The sequence below is a fragment of the Chiloscyllium punctatum genome, chromosome 4, assembly GCF_047496795.1.
Source record: "Chiloscyllium punctatum isolate Juve2018m chromosome 4, sChiPun1.3, whole genome shotgun sequence".
Taxonomy (NCBI): Eukaryota; Metazoa; Chordata; class Chondrichthyes; order Orectolobiformes; family Hemiscylliidae; genus Chiloscyllium; species Chiloscyllium punctatum.
This window is the reverse complement of record NC_092742.1, coordinates 99,392,459-99,413,493: the sequence shown is the minus strand read 5'-3', so window position 1 is coordinate 99,413,493 and position 21,035 is coordinate 99,392,459. Positions and strand designations below refer to the sequence as shown.

The window sequence follows — 21,035 nt, the reverse complement described above, 5'->3', positions numbered from 1 at the left end:
GTTGCTCTCTGAGAGAGGATATCTCTGCCTCGTGATACAATTGCCTGAACTTGAAGGCCAAAGGAAACTTTTCTAAAGTCCTCTGTTTATCTTGTGCTTTTCCAGATTCCATTCTCCAAGTTTTTCTGTCCAGCCGGGGTCGAATTCAGGATAACCAGCACCCATTGTGGTTGGACAAGGTTGGAGACTTTCGTTGATGAGCTGGAGTGTTTAAACAAATCCCATTCTGCTCTGACAATAGTGTTAATGATCAGCAGAACATTCCCCCTAGGGTTACGTGGCTTGGGCAGCTGGGATGAGCACTAAGCAATGCGATTTCTCATAGGTTCTAGCACAATATGCCCAAAATCAACTGCAAAAGCAACCAATTTCCCCTGCCCCAACCTCTATAGGGTACACCTAGGATAAACTATCCTGAAGTATCCTACTGGAGAAGCTGATGTAATCTTTGATCAATATGATCAATATCAATTCCCAAAGTATTACCGATGCTTGTGTTTTATGTTGGAATATTCCCAAGTTGTAGGAGTTCATCATGGCAAGTGCCAGTAATTTTGACTCTGAAAGTGTAGGTCAAAGCCCCTGGACCACTGCTGCCTTGTTTGTGAATCCCTCAAAAGCTAATGTTTAATAAGAGGATGATCCAAGGAGGAAAGTGCATTGGTGATGGCATGTGGTCTGAAAGTCTCCAGTTTTTGAAGGACAATACTTTGTTCAATTCCTCTTTACTGATGTACATTAAACTGGTGTTGCAGGATGAATGGCAGTGGGCTGGGCATGACCCTTAAACAGCTGCTTGAATTTCCCAAAATAGTGGTTGATTGAAGCAGAGTTTTTTTTTTTATGCTGATGCTAATGATCAATGGTCAGACATCTGGCTGGGGATAAAAACTAATATTGAAGTGATTGTTTTCAAGAGAACAGTGGATAAGTTCTCCAATATGTCCTATAGACATTTTATAAACTGGAGTGAGTCAGAAGCTTGTGTGAAATATAAACCTGAGAAAGGAATCCGGACCTGTGCAATAATTTGGCTTCTGTCCCAAGACTGTGTTGGAGGGGGAGGTACAGGAACAGGAGCAACTCAGTCACTTGAGCTTCACAGATGATCTTTAACCTCTTGCCTTTGCCTCAAAGCCTCTAATGCCTTTGGTTAACAATCTGTCAATCTCAGATTCAAAATTAACACCAGCATCAGTCGGTGTTTATGTAAGACAGTTTCAGACTTCTACATTTCAACAGGGTAAAAGTCCCTGAAAAGCCTGATTTCTAATTTTTAGAATCAATTCACCAATTCAAGATTCCAAAACCAGTGGAAATACAGTAGATAGAGAGAAATCAGTTCCAATTACTACCTTGAAAAAGTCAATAAAATCTTAACTTTGTAGATTACAGGAAGTACAACCCTATAGTTGGTGTGTATTCACTCCATAATTTAACTTCTGGAGTCTACTTATCATTCTAATAAATCTACCCTGTAATCTCTCCAAGGGCGATATATCCTCCCAAAGATACAATGTGTATAACTGCTCACGTAACTCCAGATGTGGCCTTCTGTAACTGAAGCAGCACTTTTACCCATTTTATATTCTCTAGCTCCCAGATTTTAAGCCGATCTTCCTCATTCAAGGTATCCTGTAGTTGGATTAGGATGGGGCAAATAGAGTGGGGGGAACTACCTCTGAGGTGGAAGTTGTGTCCCTTTGGACATTGCCCATAGTCTGGGCAGCAATATGTGTGCTCACACAGAATGGGCAATTGTGTGTGGCTTAGGGAATACCAAAATGTGCCAGTGGAACTGTGTTCTAGTAGGGGAAAGGCCCTCTTGGAGTTGCTTTGTCTGCCTGTGTTCTTTGGATTCTATGTTTAGCAGTGACCTCCTGAAGTTACTGGGTCTGGAGAGGGTGGGATTTGAGCTGGCTGGGGAGGGGGGGTGAAATGTTACTGATCCTGGGATAAGAAAGCATAGGACCTTGAGCATGTCTCTGAAATGTGTGGATTTGTTACAGATCAGCACAATTGGCTTCACACTGGGTGACAAAGTGGATGGTCCATTTCAACTGGAAATCGACTTCATCGCTGTATACAACGACCGGGCTCACACTGAAGAATTTGCTTATGAAACGTACAAAAGGAATCCAGAGGTATAAATAAAATCACAGGAATACGTAACCTCAGCTAGACCCAGGGAACTCAGTAACCTCTGTCAGGTGGTCTGACATTCTGCTTCCTGAGCCAATTTGAAGGGGGCAGCAGCACACATCAGCAAAATACCTGCATCTAAGAAGGTTGAATGTGTGTGGAGAAACTCAAATAAAATTTGTCTTTGTTATTGTCGATCTATACTTTCTTACACAACGACTAGCATGCCCTGTGGGAGGTAGTTCCTGTTCTTGTACGAGCTGATGGTGTAGCATTCATGGGTACCATGGCTACGGTGCTGATTCCCCTGGACTGGCAGCTTTAAGGTAGTGAGTTGTTAAACTATGGACTGAAAACTGCCAGCAAGTATGTTTGATACCAGCAATAAATGAGCAAAAGGCAAGGTGGACTTGAAAATTTCAATTGTTGCCTTTCTTAGAGCTAGTATTTATATAGCACCTCTGACATGGTAAAGTGTCCCAAAATGTTTTACAGGAGCATTAATCAGATAAAACTTGACACTGGTCCACTTCAAAAAAGTCCCACCATTCTCTTTCACTAACTTAAAACCCTCTGCAATATCAACAATTCTCCAATTCTAGACTTTTGAGCAACACCAGTTTTAACAGAATAATTTAAAAAAAAAGGGAAAGAAAATACTGGGCAAAGGGGAGATGGTGGGAAAGGAAAGCAGAGATAATGAAAGAGAATGGAGAGGAGAAAGTGGCACAAGCAAATGTAAGATGGATTTAATATATATCTCTGTATATGAAAACATGCAAATTCAAAGGAGTAGGCCATTTGGCTCCTCAAGCCTCCTCCATCTCTTTTGAAAATGTCACGGCTGACCTGAAAATGGCCTTAACTCCACTTTTCTATCTCCCCTCATAATCTTTGACCCTTTCGTAATCAAACTTAGCCTTTAATATATTAAATGATATATGAAAATTGACCTGATTAAAATAGTTATTTTGATTGTATTTCCATAAAGATAACTACAATGGAATGTGATTAAAACATCATTCATTTCATATTTTTGCATGGTGTCCTGAACTTTCTGGGTTGACTCCTACATGTGAAAGCAGATGTTTTAATTTGGAGTTATTTTAAAAGATGGTGACACTGATATTTATAGTATCTGACATAAAGTTGTTTGAAAGGTGAGGCATAATGATTTCCAATAATCACTGCAAAATAGATGGATACTCGGTCATGTAAGTTAATAACATTATACGCAGAAAGTTTGTTTATATTCTTCATGCCATGGTTCCAAAGAACATTCTGTCTGCACAAGGAGATTTTAGAGAAATTTATTATTTACTTGGAACGGAGGACAGCAACCAGTAATGATTAAGTGTGTTAAATGCACTTCTTGGAAACCTAGCACAGCAAGAATATCTTTTTGCTGTTGAGTTATTATGAGGTTATAGATGAATTAAATAAAGCTCTCTGCTATTATAATTAATTTGGATTTTGATTTTCTATGTCATATTACGCTGATACTGTGAACATTATGTGGAGGTGCTGGTGTTGGATTGGAGTGGACGCAGTTAAAAATCACATAACACCAGGTTATAGTTCAACAGGTTTATTTGGAGGTACAAGCTTTCACAGCGCTGTTCCTTCATCAGGTGGCTACAATAAGGAGCAGTAAAATTAAGATCATTACAGGTAATTTAAGAGAATAAGTAGAGTGCTGGGGTAAAATGTCCCCAACTCTGGGTTTAAAAGGCCTGGGTTCACAACCTATCTGCCACCAAGTTGACTTATAACACATCTGAGCAGGTTAATTTACAAAGAAATAATGTGAACAACCTTAAATACACTGTAAACTTCTCTACTCTGAATATGTAATCCCAATTATTGAATCCCTAAACTAAGAACACTAAATGGTGGGCAAGCTTTGGGGTTTCTGGTGGAGTTAGCCACAGCCTCTACCTGATCTTGTAGCGACAGTATATTTACATGGCTTGTTCAGTTAAGTTTCTGGTCAATGGTAACCCCTATAATGCTGACAGTGGAGGCTTCAGTGATTATAACAACATTGATTATTAAGGGACAGTGGTTAGATCATCTCTCATTGGAGATGATCATTGACCAGCATTTATGTGACATGAACATCACTTGCAGCTTTTCAGTCCAAGCCTGGATATTGTCTAGGTCTTACTGAGGAGTCATGAATGATGCCAAACATTCCCATTTTGATTTTATGAATGCAAGGAAGGTCATTGACAAAGAAGCTGAAGATAGTCTGGACTAGGACATTACCCTGAGGAATTCCTGCAGAGATGAGATGTCTGACCACAACCTTTTTTTTATATATACCAGGTGTGACAAGAGCAGAGAATTTACCTGGGGGGCGGTCCGTGGGGGCGGGAGATGAGGAAACTGGTGAAATTGATGATGCCATCTGGTTAGAGAGTCCCAAGGTGGAAGATGAGGTGTTCTTCCTCCGGCTGGATTTGGCAGTGGAGGCAGCCTCGGACTTGCACGTCCTTGGGGAAGTGGGAGGAGGAGTTGACATGGTCAGCCACAGCCCTTTGGGTTGTTTTGTATGTGTCCCAGAGATGTTCGCTGAAACATTGAGTTGGCATCCTGTCTCCCCAACGTAGAGGAGACCACATTGAGAGCAATGGACACAATAGATGAGGTGTTTGGATATGCAGGAAAATCTCTGCCAGATGGGGAAGGATCCTTTGGAACCTTCGATGGAGGTGAGGGAGAGGTATGGGTGCTGGTTTTGCATTGGCAAGAGGTGCACAGATGTAAAATGTATCATCCTCTGCCATTTTTGCCACTACAATCAGACCCCTCCACCATAGATATATTTCCTTCCCCACCCCTATCTGCATTCCACAGATACCACTCCCTTCTCAAGTCCCTGCTTATGTCCATGCCCCACCACTAAAGGATCGTTCCACATCTGGCAGATTTTTCTGAACATCCAAACATCTCATGTACTGTTTTTGTATGTGGTCACCTTTACATCAGAGAGACAGGATGCCCAACTTGTGGAACGTTTCAGAGAACATCACAGGGACATACGCATCAAACTCCACCGTCCTGTGGCCAACCACTTAAACTACCGCCCCCCAACTCTGCCAAGGACATGCAAGGCCTGGGCCACCTCCACCATCAAATCCAAGCCACCTGATGTCTGGAGGAAGAATGCCTCATCTTCCACCTTGGGACCCTCCAACCACACAGCATCGACGTCAATATCACCAGTTTCCTCATCTCCCTCCCCCACCTCATCCCAGATCCAACCCTCCAACTTGGCATTGCCCTCTTCAACTATCCTACAAGCACTTACAACCTTCCTTGAGTCAGGAGACTGAAATTGCAAACAGTATTCCAGATACAGTCTCACCAATTTCCTGAATAACAAACATTACGTCCTTCCTTTTATGTTCAATTCTTCCTGTCATAAAGAAGAGCATCCCTTAAGCCTTCTTGATTACACTTACCTGCATACTAACCTTGTGTCACTCATGCACTACAACACCATATTCCCTCTGTACATTGGAATCCACAGTTGTTTTGCATTTAAGTCATACACTGCTTTTTCATTCTTCCTGCCGAAGAGTGAACTTCACATCTTGCCACATTATACTCCATCTGCCAGATTTTTGCCCACTCAGTCAATCTATATGCATCTGGAACTTCCTTATATCACCTTCACAACATAACACCAAGATTGGTAGGAAGATATCTATGCATTTAGCTGCCATACCTCCACTCACCTCAAAGTCATTCATGTAAGTTGTAAAAGGTTGAGAACCGAGCACAGATCCTTTTGTGACTTGAACTGTCACATCCTATGTGACGATGCTGACCCTTTAACAAGTGTTTTTGCCCTTGGTCCTCCCCCAACCCCAATAGGGGTCGTAAAGGCAGAGGTTCCAATATGTCTGCAAATATCTACTTAAAGGCTTTTAAGTTTTTTAAAACAAAAGCACTTGTGAAATGAAAAGGGAGTGGCCAGTTCTCCCACTTCAGGGTTTTTTCTGGTTTGGTTTTAGCAAGCAGTCTGTAGAAACATCTGCTCAAAGGTAAGGGGAAAAGGTTCCCCAATTTAGCAGAGGTGTCTGGCTGACTCTCTCTCTCTGCAATCTCTCTCCTGTAAGAACCTGTGCTTAAATTTATGGTTTTGCCAAAAAGTGTGCTATGGGATGTTGTAGGAAGCCTGAACAGCTCTTTGTTAAATTGCATTTTCATGTCGGTTGGGTTTTTAGACAGATTAAGTTATTCTAATTTTGGTTCTTGTTCGTGTTTCATTCAGTGTAAATGAATTCAGTTTTGTTTAAAACTGAATGGTTGACCCAGCTGCATCGTTCCTGGAATATCCACTATACACCTGCTTAAAGTAATTAGAAAAGTTAGTGTCTGGGCTACCTTCTTGAAAGGTTTTGAGGGGTCTGGCCAGTCCATTACACCTGTCACACCACTGTGCGTTTTTGATGTTTTCTTCATAGCTGGAATATACATTTGAGGGCAGCAGTAACTCAGTGGTTAGCACTGCTGCCTCATAGTGTCTTGGCAAAGGTCTGTTTGCACATTCTCCCCATATCTGCATGGGGTTTTCTCCACAGTCCAAAGATGTGTAGGTTAGGTGAATTGGCCATGCTAAATTGCTCATAGCATCCAGCGAGTAAAATTAGGTGGTTTAGCAGTGGGAAATGCAAGGTTTTAAGGATAGGGTGGGGCAAGTCTGGGTAGGATGTCCTTCAGAGAGTGGACGTGAATAGCCCATTTCCCCACTAAGGATCTATGAGTATTCTAGTAAGCTTATTTCATCAAGTTCAGCTTTCATGCCTACATGGTTGGCCATATTTATGTTTAAAATACTAGTGATGCACCCAGTCTTTTCCCTTTCACAAATAATTGAATTTGATATCCAGTTTGATCACTGATACCTAGGGCTCCTTTTACTCAATGGTAACTAATCTCATGACATTACACCAAACTCCAACATTTTATTAAGGATGGACTCAGTGGGTCTAACAGACTGTAATGACTATATAAATCTAATTACTTAGTTGAAAGAATTATATCATATGCACCTAATTTAGGTGGCACAGCAAATATGTAGTTGGAAGCATAAAGTTATAAAAGAAAAAAACGGTGACACAGTGAGAAGGTGAGAAATCATCTAATTTGATCAGAGTGTTATTATCTAAATGGCAAGGAACAAATTATGAACAGAAATTTAAGACCTGAATTCAGAAATCACTGCAAAATATAACTAGTGACTGGAATGTTGATATTAATCTCAAAAAGAAACAAAGTTATGTCATATCTGTATATTCAGTATAGTTATTGCATCTTAGAAAAGATTAGTTGGTCTTGTAGTCAGTGTATGCAGATTTACAAGTATTATTGCAGGGCAAAAACAAAATTAAATAAAGAAATGAATACAGAAACCTTATACTTCTTTGAAAACACCCAGAGTAATCCAATTAAGTGAATATGGATCAAGGATATGATCATTTCTCTCTCTCTCTCTACTCTATTTTCTGTTGTAGGCACGTTTTTGTACAAGAAAGGATCAAAGGGAACTGGAATTCTACCCTCAGTCTGTTAATCATTGAAATTCTCAGGATTACATTAATATTCTTACATAACAGAAGTCTATCAGAGTATTCAGACAACAATCTGGTTTAAGTATCAGGATTATTTTCAGATTATGACTGAAGTGTTATTAAGCACCAAGATTGTAGTTTAAATATACTACCTGTACATGTTTGCAAGAGGAAAGAAATTATGCATCAATACTTGCCTGATGTATACTTGCAGTTAAAAAAGAAACTTAATCCAACTTTCCTTAGCATCAAACAAGTCCAAACTGAAATGTTTAAACTCTACATCCTCTCCAACACCAAAAAAAAAGTTTAAAAACTACTTTTAATCTTCATTGTCTCAGCCCATTTGTTGCCAAATTTGCTTCGTCACTTTCAGGTTTCACTCTTACAATACCCTCCTGTCAAGCCTCCTACCCTTTGTAAACAACAGTCCATCAAATCAGACTCAACTATTCTCCTGAATCGGGCCTCTAACTCCATAATTTAAATTTGGTCTTTAAGCAGTCCTTCCCAATTGCCCTTGCCAATGTCTCCATTACCAGAAAAATCAGCTGCATGAGCCCCACACCCGAAAATTCTATCCTCCGGATCTTTGATCAAGTTTTAGTCTTTAAATGATCCTTTCTTTGCTTAGGTTATACTTACTGATGCTCTGAAGCACCATGGAAATTTACATTACTGCAGTCACTTTTTGCAAGATTTGATAAGCTTTTTTTTAAACAACACTTTTGTGCATTTTACAGCAACTGATTGCTTTTGATGTGTGCTTTTGCTTATAGGCAAGTCAAATTTGTCTGTTTAGCTTATTTTAAATTATGGCATAACTGTGGGCTATAGGAGTTGACATAGATAAAGGTATTTGTTAAAACAGGTAGAGAAGTAATGTTGTATTGTGCTCAGACTATTAGCCACAAGTGGCTTGTGGTTAGGGCACTTTGCCGTCACCAATTCTTTCTACTCTTGAAATATAACATTAATGAGTTAGACTGCACTTGGTAGGCCAGTAACAGGACAAAACCAAACAAACAGTCATTGAAAACTTAGAACTGCAACAGAAAACCAGTCTTCTCTTTGTGGAGTCCAAGGGCCTGTCTGATTAGCAATGGCTGAAGATAGACCAATAGAGATAGTCAACAAGGTGTAATTTATTCCATGATCACAACTATCAGGTACTAGGTATGTCACATTCATCTCCATTGAGTTCTCTACATGAAGGTGATGCAACAATTTGGATAGAGCTAATTAATTTTTAGAACTGCCCTGTCTACTGTAGTATACAAGTTTGTGGAAAAAGGTGGTTTTCCATTACACCAAGGCCCATTGTCATTTACATTTCACTCTCTCCAAAAACGTTTGTCTCTATGATTATTCCTCCATAACAAAGCTTCTTGAAGAGAAACCCATGCAGGATATTACCATTATCCTCAAAAGCCACGATTGAATAAAGGGAATACCAACCAAAAAGAAAAAAAAATCAGATCTCAAATGTATCCTTCAGAATCAATCATAGTAGTAGAAAACAGTAATACAAACAACTCACTCATTAAGCTGGTACTGAGCTGCTACCCTGAGGTCAACCATTTAAAATCTCTGGGATTGACCCCAACACTGGCCTTTCTGATATAAAGAGCGTGGCGTTATGTGGATTTCAAAAAATGAAAGGAAAGCTAGGCAGCAGCTGCTGAACATCAAGACTATGCAATCCTTTTTCCCAGATCAGTGGGGAAATAAAAGTTCTCAATTAGCAAAGAAAGTTTTATTTAACAAATTTCATTCCACTTTTACAAAAGCACAGCTAAATTACTGTATAAGAAGCCAAGCATAGTTTTTTTTAGAAAAGCACATTTTTGGAGGGACTGCTAAACATCAGCTGGCAAGAACAAACTTCAAAATTGTGTTTTTCGTAATCATCTCTCATGGTTAAGCCAGTTAATCTCTCCCTTTAGGATTCTACTTATGCAATATTACATGTTGTTCTTTGTGTGAATCTAGATTGAGTTGTTAGAACTTTCTTCATCCTGTCCTCATCTTACATCCACACAGACAGGAGTGCGAATTTAGACAATTTTCTTTTATGTTCCTCAAAAGCAAGCAGGGATATCGTTATACAGCTAGCATATTTTTGAAAGCAAAATACAATGGAGTCAAACATGCTGGAAATTCTCAGCTCTGAATAAAAAACATTGCCTGATCAGAGTATTTCAGCATTTGTTTAAGTTTCATTTTTACCGCCAAACCACTAGATACAAAACATGAAAATCACAACTTTTTTAAATCAAGGGAACACTTCAACATAAAAAAAGGGAATAAAATACAGTTCCAGAACTGAGCAGAGCAGCTTGCTTTCCAGTCGTTTTATGGATCTAATGAAACAAGTGGTGGAACGGATATTTATCTAGGATAAATATGCAGGAGTGGGATCTGAACACAAGAGAAAGAGAAAAAGGAAAAATAAAGGTCAATTAAAGTTTATGCAGAGTACCTTGACAATTGCAGTTCCTTTAGGAAAGGGAGCTCTATATCTTGGTAAATTTTCAGTTTTCTACAGAAAACTCAGAATGTAACATATACAAAAATAAACCTCTCCAAGAACAAGAGTGGGTGGGTGGTTGGAAGGGAGAGAGGTAAAAAGTGGGGAGGGCAAAGAGGGAGGGAGAAGGGAGAGAGAAGTTCAGGTTGTACCCAGTCAATAGGATATTATGGCTATATTACTTGAAAGAAAAAAAATGAACCTTTGAAAGTCCTACATAACTTCAGATAGCTCATGGCTGCACAATTTTACAGGTACACAGAGAGTCAACAGTCAGAGAGTCAACAGTCAGAGGAGTGGCGCAGAAGGAAGCAGCACATATAGGTGATACAAAACTCATGCATAAAGCTGTTTTGAAGAAGATACCTTAATAGAAGATCTAGAATGTTATTGTTCATGTTACAAATTAAGATTTGCTTTTGGACTTTAGAGTTGTTGAGAATACCTAACAACTCCAAACGACACCATTCCTCACTCTTCTGCCTTTTATTTGGGCTCCATGGTTGAACTTAAACACCTATCCTAGGATCTAACAAACTACAACATCACTTATTCTTTCCATCACCTAATTATTTTTGCAAAAAATAAAAAGCAAGCTGTCATGCAGTTACTTGGGAGGCAAATTAGCATTTTATTCCTGCACATTATAATCAATGAATTTTGATGAAATGCCGCTAACATCAGCCTTTCTGGAACAAGATGGGACTAAAATTGAAACAAAGATGGACAGAAGCAAATACTCTTAACAAGAGAGCGAGACAAATTCTTTTTGGTTCAACAGCAAATCAGTAGTCTGCCAGTTTGAACTTGAAAGGGCCTAAATGCAGGTTTCAGTACTGGAGACATTTCAAGATCCTCAAATAAAAAGCACTCTTTAAAAGCTGGTAAACACACGGAGTTACACATCTTATTTTAAAAGCAAGATTTATTCTGTTGAAGTTAAATGCTCACGTAAGTCAGGGATGTCAGGGTTTGATGGAATTCTCCCTGTCCAGTGTCAAACACACTCAGGTGCAGTGCAGCTACCTTCATTTGTCGCTTGCAAACTGCACATCCCTATTTTCTCTCAGACTGTCTCCACCTGATCAACATTTGAAGCAAGCATACATATTCATCCATCAGGGAATATAACTAAACAGTATCTGAAAACTACAGAACTTTAAAAGTGAGGTGCCTCACTTAACTGAATAATCTATATTCAGTCTCAATGATGAAACCACATGAATCAAAGCTCAGAATGGACAGTGCTATAAACAGAGAAAGGGCTAAAGTTTAAAATAGAGTTTAGAATATTCAACCAAACACATAAAAAAGGCAAGTAACAGAATAGACAGTACAGAGTATTGGTTTCATTCATAACTGTGTTCATTTTGCCATGACCAGTCCTCGTCTTGCTCCTATCACATTGTTCTTTCTTTCCTTCCGTTCTTCCAAAAACTTTTCCCGTCGAGTCTCCCTGTGACAAAACAACTTCAGGTTAAAATCCCCACAACCACCAAGCCTGAAAAAAATAGCATCAAATATACAGAAAAATTCTGGTCAAGCCACACTCAACCAAAGATACCATTTTAAAAAAAAAGTATCACTACACATGTAGTTTATGCATTTAGGGTTTCTCCTACAGTTGAATAACTTGCCATCATTCAGTCTAGTATTGCAAGATCTTCCCGTGCCAGCCCAGTTACCATCATTACGTACACAGCTGAGAGAAAACAAATACCTGCCAGCAGAATGGTCCAAAGGGGATCCACTACCCTAAAACTAAGGTTTCAAACTTCCAAATACGTGAAGACATTAGAAAGCATCTGATTTAGAGAAACAAACTGCTTTGTGCAGCTATACTTGCTCTTCTGGATAGTATGGAAATGATAAACAATCAATCCATCATTTCTTTCCCTTATTTCTCCATCGATAATTCCAAAATAATCTTGAGAACACCCTAAGGTTTACCCAGGCAGGCAAACTTGTCATCTCAATCCACCCAATTAGTCCAATCTCTAAGTGGACAGAATCCTTGAGAACATCTTGGGAATAACCCCAGTCAATGTTCAAACTCCATGTATTGTTCTGCATTATTCACAGGGTTTTGTTCTACACAAACACTACTGCTGCTCTTAAAAATAACACAAAAGATCAAGGAATCGCAAATAGTTTATCAAATTCTAAACATAATACATCAGCAAATTGAAACGATGGTACATGGATTGGAGACTTAACTCAAGGCAAACCCTCACCTGGTCTGTAATTTTGGTTGTTTAGGATCCTTTTTGAGAGAACAGGCATTCTCTTTCATCTCTTCCCAACTTTTCAGCTTTCCTGCAAAATAATGAGTCATTAGACAGGGGAGAGTTGGTGGTGATTCATGACTGTATGTGCAATGCTGCAATCTCAGTTAAAACATTTACTATAAACCCATGGCATCAACTGATTGAATGCTCCTTGGTTGCAGCAAGGAGATCTCCTGGCACCTTTCAGATCAGGTCAAACCAAACAGGTAGAACTGATTCAGCCAATCCTCTGTAAATGTGGGCATGTAAATGTTTTGGGTTGAGTGACCTTTCCTCAGAACAGATCTGAGCTTCTCCAGCATCTGTAGTTCTTTTGGTTATTATTTTAACTCTGCAGTAATTGAAGCACATTGTGCTATTCCAGAGACCAGAGTGCTTCTTGATGCCCCAAGTGAATACCAGTGAAGAAATGTTAATTTGACAGCACAGATGGTTCCTACCATCGTTTAAGATGGAAGGTTAATAGATGGTGATCAGCTTTATTTTTCTGGAGAGAAAGAAAATCATATATGTTGCAGTGCAAAAGGAGGTCATTCAGCCCATCCGGTCTGTACAGACAGTGTTCTGACAATTTTGTGCCAGTCTCCTGTCTTTCCCCATAACCCTGCAATCCATTTCTATCCAAAATAACTATTGCACCCCTTTTGGAATACCTCAATTGAAACTGCTTCCACCACATTTCCAGGCAGTGCATTCAATACCCTAACTACTCGCCGTCTAAAACAAGTTTTTTTCTAACATCACCCTTGCTTTGTTAGTGTATTATTTTAAAATTTATACCCTCCTCCTTTTAGGAGTGGGAGCAGCTTCTCCTATCTACTTAACAAAGTTCACCAAATCTCTTCCCAGCCTTCTTCTCTCCAAGGAACACAGTTTCAACTTTGCCAATTTGAGGATAGATTGGAAATCCTTTTCAGTATTAAAACAAGTTAATGACCACACCATAACTGAGTTGGAGCAACTCTGCTTGGGAATGGTCTGCTCTGGTGCACAGTTCTCTAGCATCACAGCCAAGATTCAGGACCCGTAGCTTTTCAATGTCAGATGGAGTAACTATAGTGTACAAATTTCTGGTTTTCATGATGGAAGAGACTCCAGGAAGAAAATAAGCATAAGCAACCTCTTGGTACTTTAAGCTGAAATGAAGATGCTTGCAAATGCATTAGTCCTGTCTCTTGCACACACATCCTGGATTCCAGCAAGGTTTAAGTTGAAGATATTTATGTACATATACTAAACCTGCTGGTTAGTAACAGATTCTACTCAACTTAACCCCTAACATACATGGAGATTAAACAACTAAAATTATACCAGTGGAGCCTGGGTCAGTTGTTATTTATATAGCTAGGATTCTGCAAACTTTAGAGTACTATTTGCAGAATTACTTGAACTTAAGTAGGAAGAATCCCAACCCTGTGACAGAGGCTAATGTAAAAGGGAGTCCAGCAAAGGTTCACCAGACTGATTTCTGGGATGGCAGGACTGGCATATGAAGAAAGACTAGATCAATTGGACTTGTACTCACTGGTATTTAGAAGAATGAAGAAATGGGGTGGTCTCAGAAACAAAATCTGGACAGGCTAGATGCGGGAAGAAACGTTCCCAATGTTGGGGAAGTCCAAACTAAGGGTCACAGTTTAAGAATGAGGTATCAGTCATTCAGGACTGTGATGAGGAAGAATTTCTTCACTCAAAGTTGTAAGCCTGGGAATTCTCTACTACAGAAAGCTGTTGAGGCCAGCTCCCAAAGGGAGCTGGATGTAGCCCTTGTAGCTAAAGGCATTAAGGAGTAAGAACAGAAAACAGGAACACTGAAATTGCATTATCCGAAAGGTCTACTCCTGCACAATTGTGTCAGTACAAACAGGCATCAGAAGACAGGATTAGATTTAGCCACAATTACTGTAAGCAAATAATGTGCCAATACCCCCCATCTAGGAGTCATACATGAAGAGTAGCTCCTCAACTAAGTGGCTAAATGTCAAATACTGTTGTCTACACTAAGCACAATAAGAATGGGTAGTTGTAAAAGAGGATGAAATCTTGAATGACTGCAGCTGAAGTCAGAATTTTGCAACAGTTAGAGACAATTTAATTCACATCCTGTGTCAGTTCTTTGACAGAGACATCCATTATTCCCACAACCGTGCACATTACTGAACATTTCAGGTTCGAATACAGCACTCAAATTATGGTTCCTTATTTTAGAAAATCAAGACCAGCAGAAACTCCAAAATGTTTGGAGATGTTTAGTCTTAAGGAGAGCCCAGAGATAGCACTTTCAATAAAAACAAAAAGGTTTAGACAAGATCTTGCAGGAAAAGCATTGAGATTTATAACTAAAGGGGGTTCAAATCAGAAAATTAATATTGAGGAGCAAAATGCACCCTTTTGACAATTTAAGGGATAAGGAGGATTAACAGATCAAATACTCAAAGGAAAAATGCAACACAGGAACTGGCCCTTCAGCCCACCATGTGTGCGCCAATTATGATGTCATTTTAAACGAATCCCATCTGCCTGCAACAGAACATGGAACAGGACAGAAAAGTAAACATTTGTATGAAAAGAATAATTAATAAGGATGTGGATAACTGCATTCCTTTTACATAGTTGACAAAGGTGTGATGAGCCAAGTTATCAACAATGCTGCAAAATACTATAGTTCCAAGTGCAGAACATATGTTTATTGATATTTTTACTTTGACTAGACAGAAAATATTGAAAAAATGCAGTTGAAATGATGCATACTGACCTTTGTGTGGCTTGTATCGAAGAGGGCGAGCCAAACTTGCCTGCAAGTCAAACTTTTTGTTTGTTCCAGGAGTAGTGATGCCAGAGAACCGGTACGGGGTAACAACTGAAACCAGAGAATAACAACTAGGTCATTTGAAAAGCCTCAAGTAAATTTATATTCTCTAAATTTGCTATTTACTAACACATTTAAAAAGGCACAGTCCAATTCTTCACATTTCAGACCCTTAATTCTTCTCGTATTTTGATGCACAAGAGAAGGATTACTTGACACAGCAAGATATGAAAAGTTAGCCATTTAGTTGCCTAAAGTCTCTTCAATTTTCAATGTGAGTGTGGGGAAAGAAGAATGAAGTAAATTCATGACAGTTAGAGATGAGACTGGCTAATTGACCTAGTGTTAATTTATGTAAGTAATTCAAAACTTTAATGCTGAAAGATCTGGCTTTAGTTTCAATACTACAGGCTTTAGTTTCTCTTTATTCACACAATTGTTTTCCCATGTTATCTCAACAACTTCAAAATCACTCATTCGTCAGCAATTACAACCCTTGTTTTGAGCAGTTACTGTTCCTCATTTAAATCTTTGAAGGCTAGGTATCATATTGGTGTATCTGCACTGTACTCCTTTCAAGTTCAATATATCCATAAATGTGTGGTGCCCAAAACTGAAATTTCAGGTGTGCCTAAACAGGATTTTCTGCAGTTGAAGCATGACTTGTAATCCCATATATTCTACAGTTCTAACCATAAAGACCAATATTCTATTAGACTTCTATGCTTCATGAGATTTTAATGATCTCTGTACCTGAATATCCAATTCTGACTCTAACATTTCACTATTTAGATATAACCTCTATCCTTTTCTGTCCAAGTGGATGATTTCACACACAGATTACAGCTTTTGCACATTCATCTCTAGAAAATCTTGTCATTTTATCTTCTCACCCATTTGCTGCTCCAATCTTTGCACTATTAGCATACTAATTCCATCATGCAAGTGGTTTATAAATACAGTGAATGATTGAGGCTTGCACAGATTCTTATGGCACCGGTGGGGACATTTTGATATTTAGACTACTTGCACACTATCCCCACTGTCTTCTGCTTCTCAGCAATTTCTGTCTTAAGACCAGGTCAATTGTTTTGTTTTCAATTCTATAAACTTCAAATTGAACAGTAATTTTATTGAGCCTATATAAATGGCATCCATTTGGTCACATTTAGAAGCGTATACCAATTCTCCGATCAGATGAAAATTTAAAGGTGTTCAGTCACCCAATCTTTAGGAGACCCATCTATTCATCATACCAATTTTCGCTGTTTTCATCAGACTTGCTGGTCTAGTGCAACTTCATTCTGTGTTAACCATTTACTCTTCAAATAGGCAGTGCTTCAATTTTACCTGCTATTATTCTATTTTGTTTCAAGATTGTTTGTCATTGTTCAGCTACCTCTAATTTGAGGTCATATAGAAATCTGGTTAGTTTGCATCAAGCTGGTGCTAATGCTATCAATTAAAATGTAGCAAACCCAAAACCAATCTGTGACATTTCACCAAGTTGTCACAAATTGTTTTCCCTCCCAACACTCCAAGTAAGCAATCAACTTATTATCTTCAGAGTTCACCATGAATCTCCAAAACACTGAATTTCACTAAGTTTAATTGACTGACTATTCAACATCCACATCCCGCACCTCCGCCCTCAGACCCCACCCCTCCAACCGTAACAAGGACAGAACGCCCCTGGTGCTCACCTTCCACCCTACAAACCTTCGCATCAACCAAATCATCCACCGACATTTCCGCCACCTCCAAAAAGACCCCACCACCAGGGATATATTTCCCTCCCCACCCCTTTCCGCCTTCCGCAAAGACCGTTCCCTCCGTGACTACCTGGTCAAGTCAACACCCCCCTACGACCCACCCTCCCATTCTGGCACTTTCCCCTGCCACCGCAGGAACTGTAAAACCTGTGCCCACACCTCCTCCCTCACCTCTATCCAAGGCCCTAAAGGAGCCTTCCACATCCAAAGTTTCACCTGCACATCCACCAATATCATTTATTGTATCCGTTGCTCCCGATGTGGTCTCCTCTACATTGGGCGCCTGCTAGCAGAGCGCTTTAGGGAACATCTCCGAGACACCCGCACCAATCAACCAAACCGCCCCGTGGCCCAACATTTCAACTCCCCCTCCCACTCTGCCGAGGACATGGAGGTCCTGGGCCTCCTTCACCGCCGCTCCCTCACCACCCGACGCCTGGAGGAAGAACGCCTCATCTTCCACCTCGGAACACTTCAACCCCAGGGCATCAATGTGGACTTCAACAGCTTCCTCATTTCCCCTTCCCCCACCTCATCCTAGTTTCAAACTTCCAGCTCAGTTACTGTCTCGACTTGTCCGACCTGCCTATCTTCTTTTCCACCTATCCACTCCACCCTCTCCTCCTTGACCTATCACCTTCATCTCCTCCCCCACTCACCCATTGTACTCTATGCTACTCTCTCCCCACCCTCACCCTCCTCTAGCTTATCTCTCCATGCTTCAGGCTCACTGCCTTTATTCCTGATTTTGCCCGAAACGTCGATTTCGCTGCTCGTTGGATGCTGCCTGAACTGCTGTGCTCTTCCAGCACCACTAATCCAGTATTTGGTTTTCAGCATCTGCGGTCATTGTTTTTACCTTGACTATTCAACAATGTTTGTTCTTCAAATAAATATCAAGGATAATCTAACAGTACCTATTTCCTCTTCTGACTGTATAGTGACTGCTGTTTAGAAACCATTATACAGAAATTCGACAAGTTTACACCCAACAAGCAATTCCAGTATGGCTCAAGTGGATCATCACTTAAAGGAGCCAGGAACTGACCATGTAACCATAGGGTTTATATACAGCTGATTAAGAGTGCTAGATACTAAGTATTATCAAAATGTAGCATTCTTCTTGAGTTCTCTTCCCAAAATCAGCTCTTTGGCAATTATTTACCGAAACACAGCAAAATGCCTTTTTTAAAAATTAAAGCTGGAGAGAGGACGGAGAGCCCGAATCTACCTTAGCCAGAGCAGGGATCAAGCTACTGACAAGACTAATTCACATACTGGCCATCTAGCCAACGTATCTAATTGGTTCTTCAAGAAAGCATGCAAAAATAAAGGAACTAGAACTATGGAAGCAGTACCTTTAGTTTCAGCAGGGTTACAAGCGTTGTTGTGGGTTTGCTTCTGGCATATAGGTTCCTCAGGTCCAGATGGTCTGACATTTTTCACTTCACTGCCTGGGTTAAGCTTCCTAATTGGAGTCTTCATCGTTCCATGTTTATCAGTGGTCTTGGCAGCATCTGTAAACCTATGTGCCATAATGAATATTTAAGATCTACACACTAACTGAAAACACAACTGAGAGTGTAGGAGATTGAGAAAAATGTATCAAAGGAAAATAGCAATGAGCAAGAAATAGAGAAAAAAATAGTGAAGGAGCAATAAAGTCAAAAACACCACCTTATTTTGAGAATGCATCTCCAACCTAACGCGAGATCAACTTCCAATTAATACGTTTTCTATGTACGTTTAGACAGGTACGTTATTAATTGCCTCTGAATATTGTACCAAGATACTCAAATGGCTTTAAGATCATAAGGATTTACTCAGCAAAAACCATTTTCTGGATCTTATTGTAGTTGACAACATTACCTGACATTCATTTTGGTGACAGAGTAAACAGACGGTTTAAAGGCTGATTTTTCATTTAAAGTTACTGCAGCAGAGCTTCGTGGTGATTTACGCTGGTTGGCAGGCGTCGAAAATTGGTCATTTTTTGATGTCTGATGTACCGGGCTAAAGAATTTGGGTGTGTTCATCATATTTTTTGGTTCATTCACTGACTGCTTAAAAAAGAAAAAGTGATATCAACTTTACAAAGCTTATATTAAAAAAAAATCGGTTATATGAAAACACAAAGCTGCACCCCAATTAAACCAGCACCAGATATAAATTTTGAATCAAAACGATTCAGTTCCTGCCTCCAGAATTAATCAGAGTTGAAGACTGGACGCTGGAGACATTGTTCTAACATGCAAGGAATGAGGTAGAAGGTGGTACTACAGAGTTGTACATCTTCCATTTACTTCAGTAAAGTAAATCAGCCAGTCACAGATGATAAATCATCAAATCATGGAATTCAAGTTTAACTAAATGACGCATCTGAACCTTTACAACATCTGCTAGCAGGTTTTTCAGCAACTTTCATGGGTCTAATGAAATTATGTTAAGTGTAGTTTTTTTATGAAAGCTATATAGCATCTTTAATTGATCTATTTAGTAGAGGGATTTAATTAACTAAATTTTCAGTTTAATAATCCTCTGAGCAGCTTTATTTCAGCCACTCAAAAAGAACTTTTTAACTAACATTTAACAAGCACAGAAAAATCAGAACAATCTAACATACTTTGGAAAACAGCAAACTATTAAAAGAAATTAATTCAATTCTGCATTAATACCTTTTACCAGGTCAACTGCTATACAACTGTTATTCTTAACTGTTTAAATTGTTTAGATGAAAATTCAACATTTGCTAAGAGTACAAAATTTTGTCAAAAGCATGGATTAATTAAGGTACAAATAGGGAATCTAGCCATGCATTTAATGGATTTTAATGGAAGGAAAGTGATCAATTGCAGTAGAAATCGGAAAATCCAGAGGTGCAAGTGCAGTTCAGGATTCCACATAAAAGCTGTTGGATTTCAAAAAAAAAAGTAGAGGAGCTTGTAATATATTAAGTGTTTAATATTGTGTGCATATAGCTTTGGGTTACTTTATAGTAAAGATATTAGTGTCTTGGAAAAAGGTGCATGGAGTACAAATGTCAGAATAGTGCTAACCCATCTGACAATGGAGGAGTAATCCAGCCCCATTCCTTTGCAATACTGGAAATAGCTATCCAATTCAATTTTGGAAGATATTGAAAACTATCTGTTTCTACATCCTATCAGGCAGTGCATTCAAAACAAACACTTGAGCATAAACACTGCACAATAATTAACCACCATCTATTTTATGAAATGGAGATAGTGCTTTGCCTTTCGTAATCCACTTTGCTTTCTTAAAAAAAAAAGTATAATATTTTTCCTGGTTTATTGTTTGAGAAGTTCCTTCTCCCAGCTGCATCCCATTCAGGCTGGGGTGACTTATCCATTCAGGAATGGGGCAAAAGCAACAAAAGAAAAAAAAATGAAAAGCAATCATTAGCTTCAGTGTGCAGCTAGCATCAACATCACTGACCCACGAGACTCCTTAGATGACAAGATGTGTGAACTTAATTCTCTATAACACCTAACTCTAATTAGAAATCAAAGAAATAGGAGTATCAAAATTAACATTTATAACTTGACAATTTTAAAACATCTGAAATGTTTCACATTGGAAGAACAGAATTGAAGGAATAGGTGAATGTAAAGTATATACTGAAAAATATTGAATCAGTTTTCTTAAAAAAATCAAGACTTTCAAAAGATAATTAAACAATTACGAGGAGGGAACATTTACATGGCTCTGAGGGAAAGGCAGAGGGTTAGAATTTAGTGAGTTACACTTGCAGAGAGCTGGCACAAACACAACAGGCCAAATGGTGCCCATTTGTGTTTAACCATTCTACGACTTATGAGAGGGAAATGAAAATAAGGAGTGAGCAGTGAAGTCGGCTGTGGACTCATCTCTGCAGGAGAACAGATTTGGAAG

The 21,035-nt window shown here is 39.2% G+C and overlaps 2 protein-coding genes across 3 annotated transcripts in view; one reads left to right on the top strand and one right to left on the bottom strand.

The window, feature by feature from the left end:
* ndufaf1 (NADH:ubiquinone oxidoreductase complex assembly factor 1) overlaps positions 1-3,607 on the top strand; it is a 46,584-nt gene extending 42,977 nt beyond the window's left edge. Inside the window, 3 exon segments of the mRNA XM_072567912.1 lie at positions 106-124; positions 127-179; positions 2,010-3,607. Of these exon segments, the coding sequence (XP_072424013.1) occupies positions 106-124; positions 127-179; positions 2,010-2,150 (213 nt within the window). The 3' untranslated portion in view covers positions 2,151-3,607.
* A 5,244-nt stretch (positions 3,608-8,851) lies between these two features.
* nusap1 (nucleolar and spindle associated protein 1) overlaps positions 8,852-21,035 on the bottom strand; it is a 32,375-nt gene continuing 20,191 nt past the window's right edge. Inside the window, exons 7-11 of one of the 2 annotated variants that reach the window (XM_072569393.1) lie at positions 18,993-19,186; positions 18,482-18,648; positions 15,298-15,402; positions 12,489-12,570; positions 8,852-11,710 (exon numbers count right to left, since the gene is read on the bottom strand). In XM_072569393.1, the coding sequence (XP_072425494.1) occupies positions 11,620-11,710; positions 12,489-12,570; positions 15,298-15,402; positions 18,482-18,648; positions 18,993-19,186 (639 nt within the window). In that variant the 3' untranslated portion in view covers positions 8,852-11,619. The remainder of the gene's footprint in view (positions 11,711-12,488; positions 12,571-15,297; positions 15,403-18,481; positions 18,649-18,992; positions 19,187-21,035) is intronic. The other variant, XM_072569394.1, reaches the window with a different exon arrangement.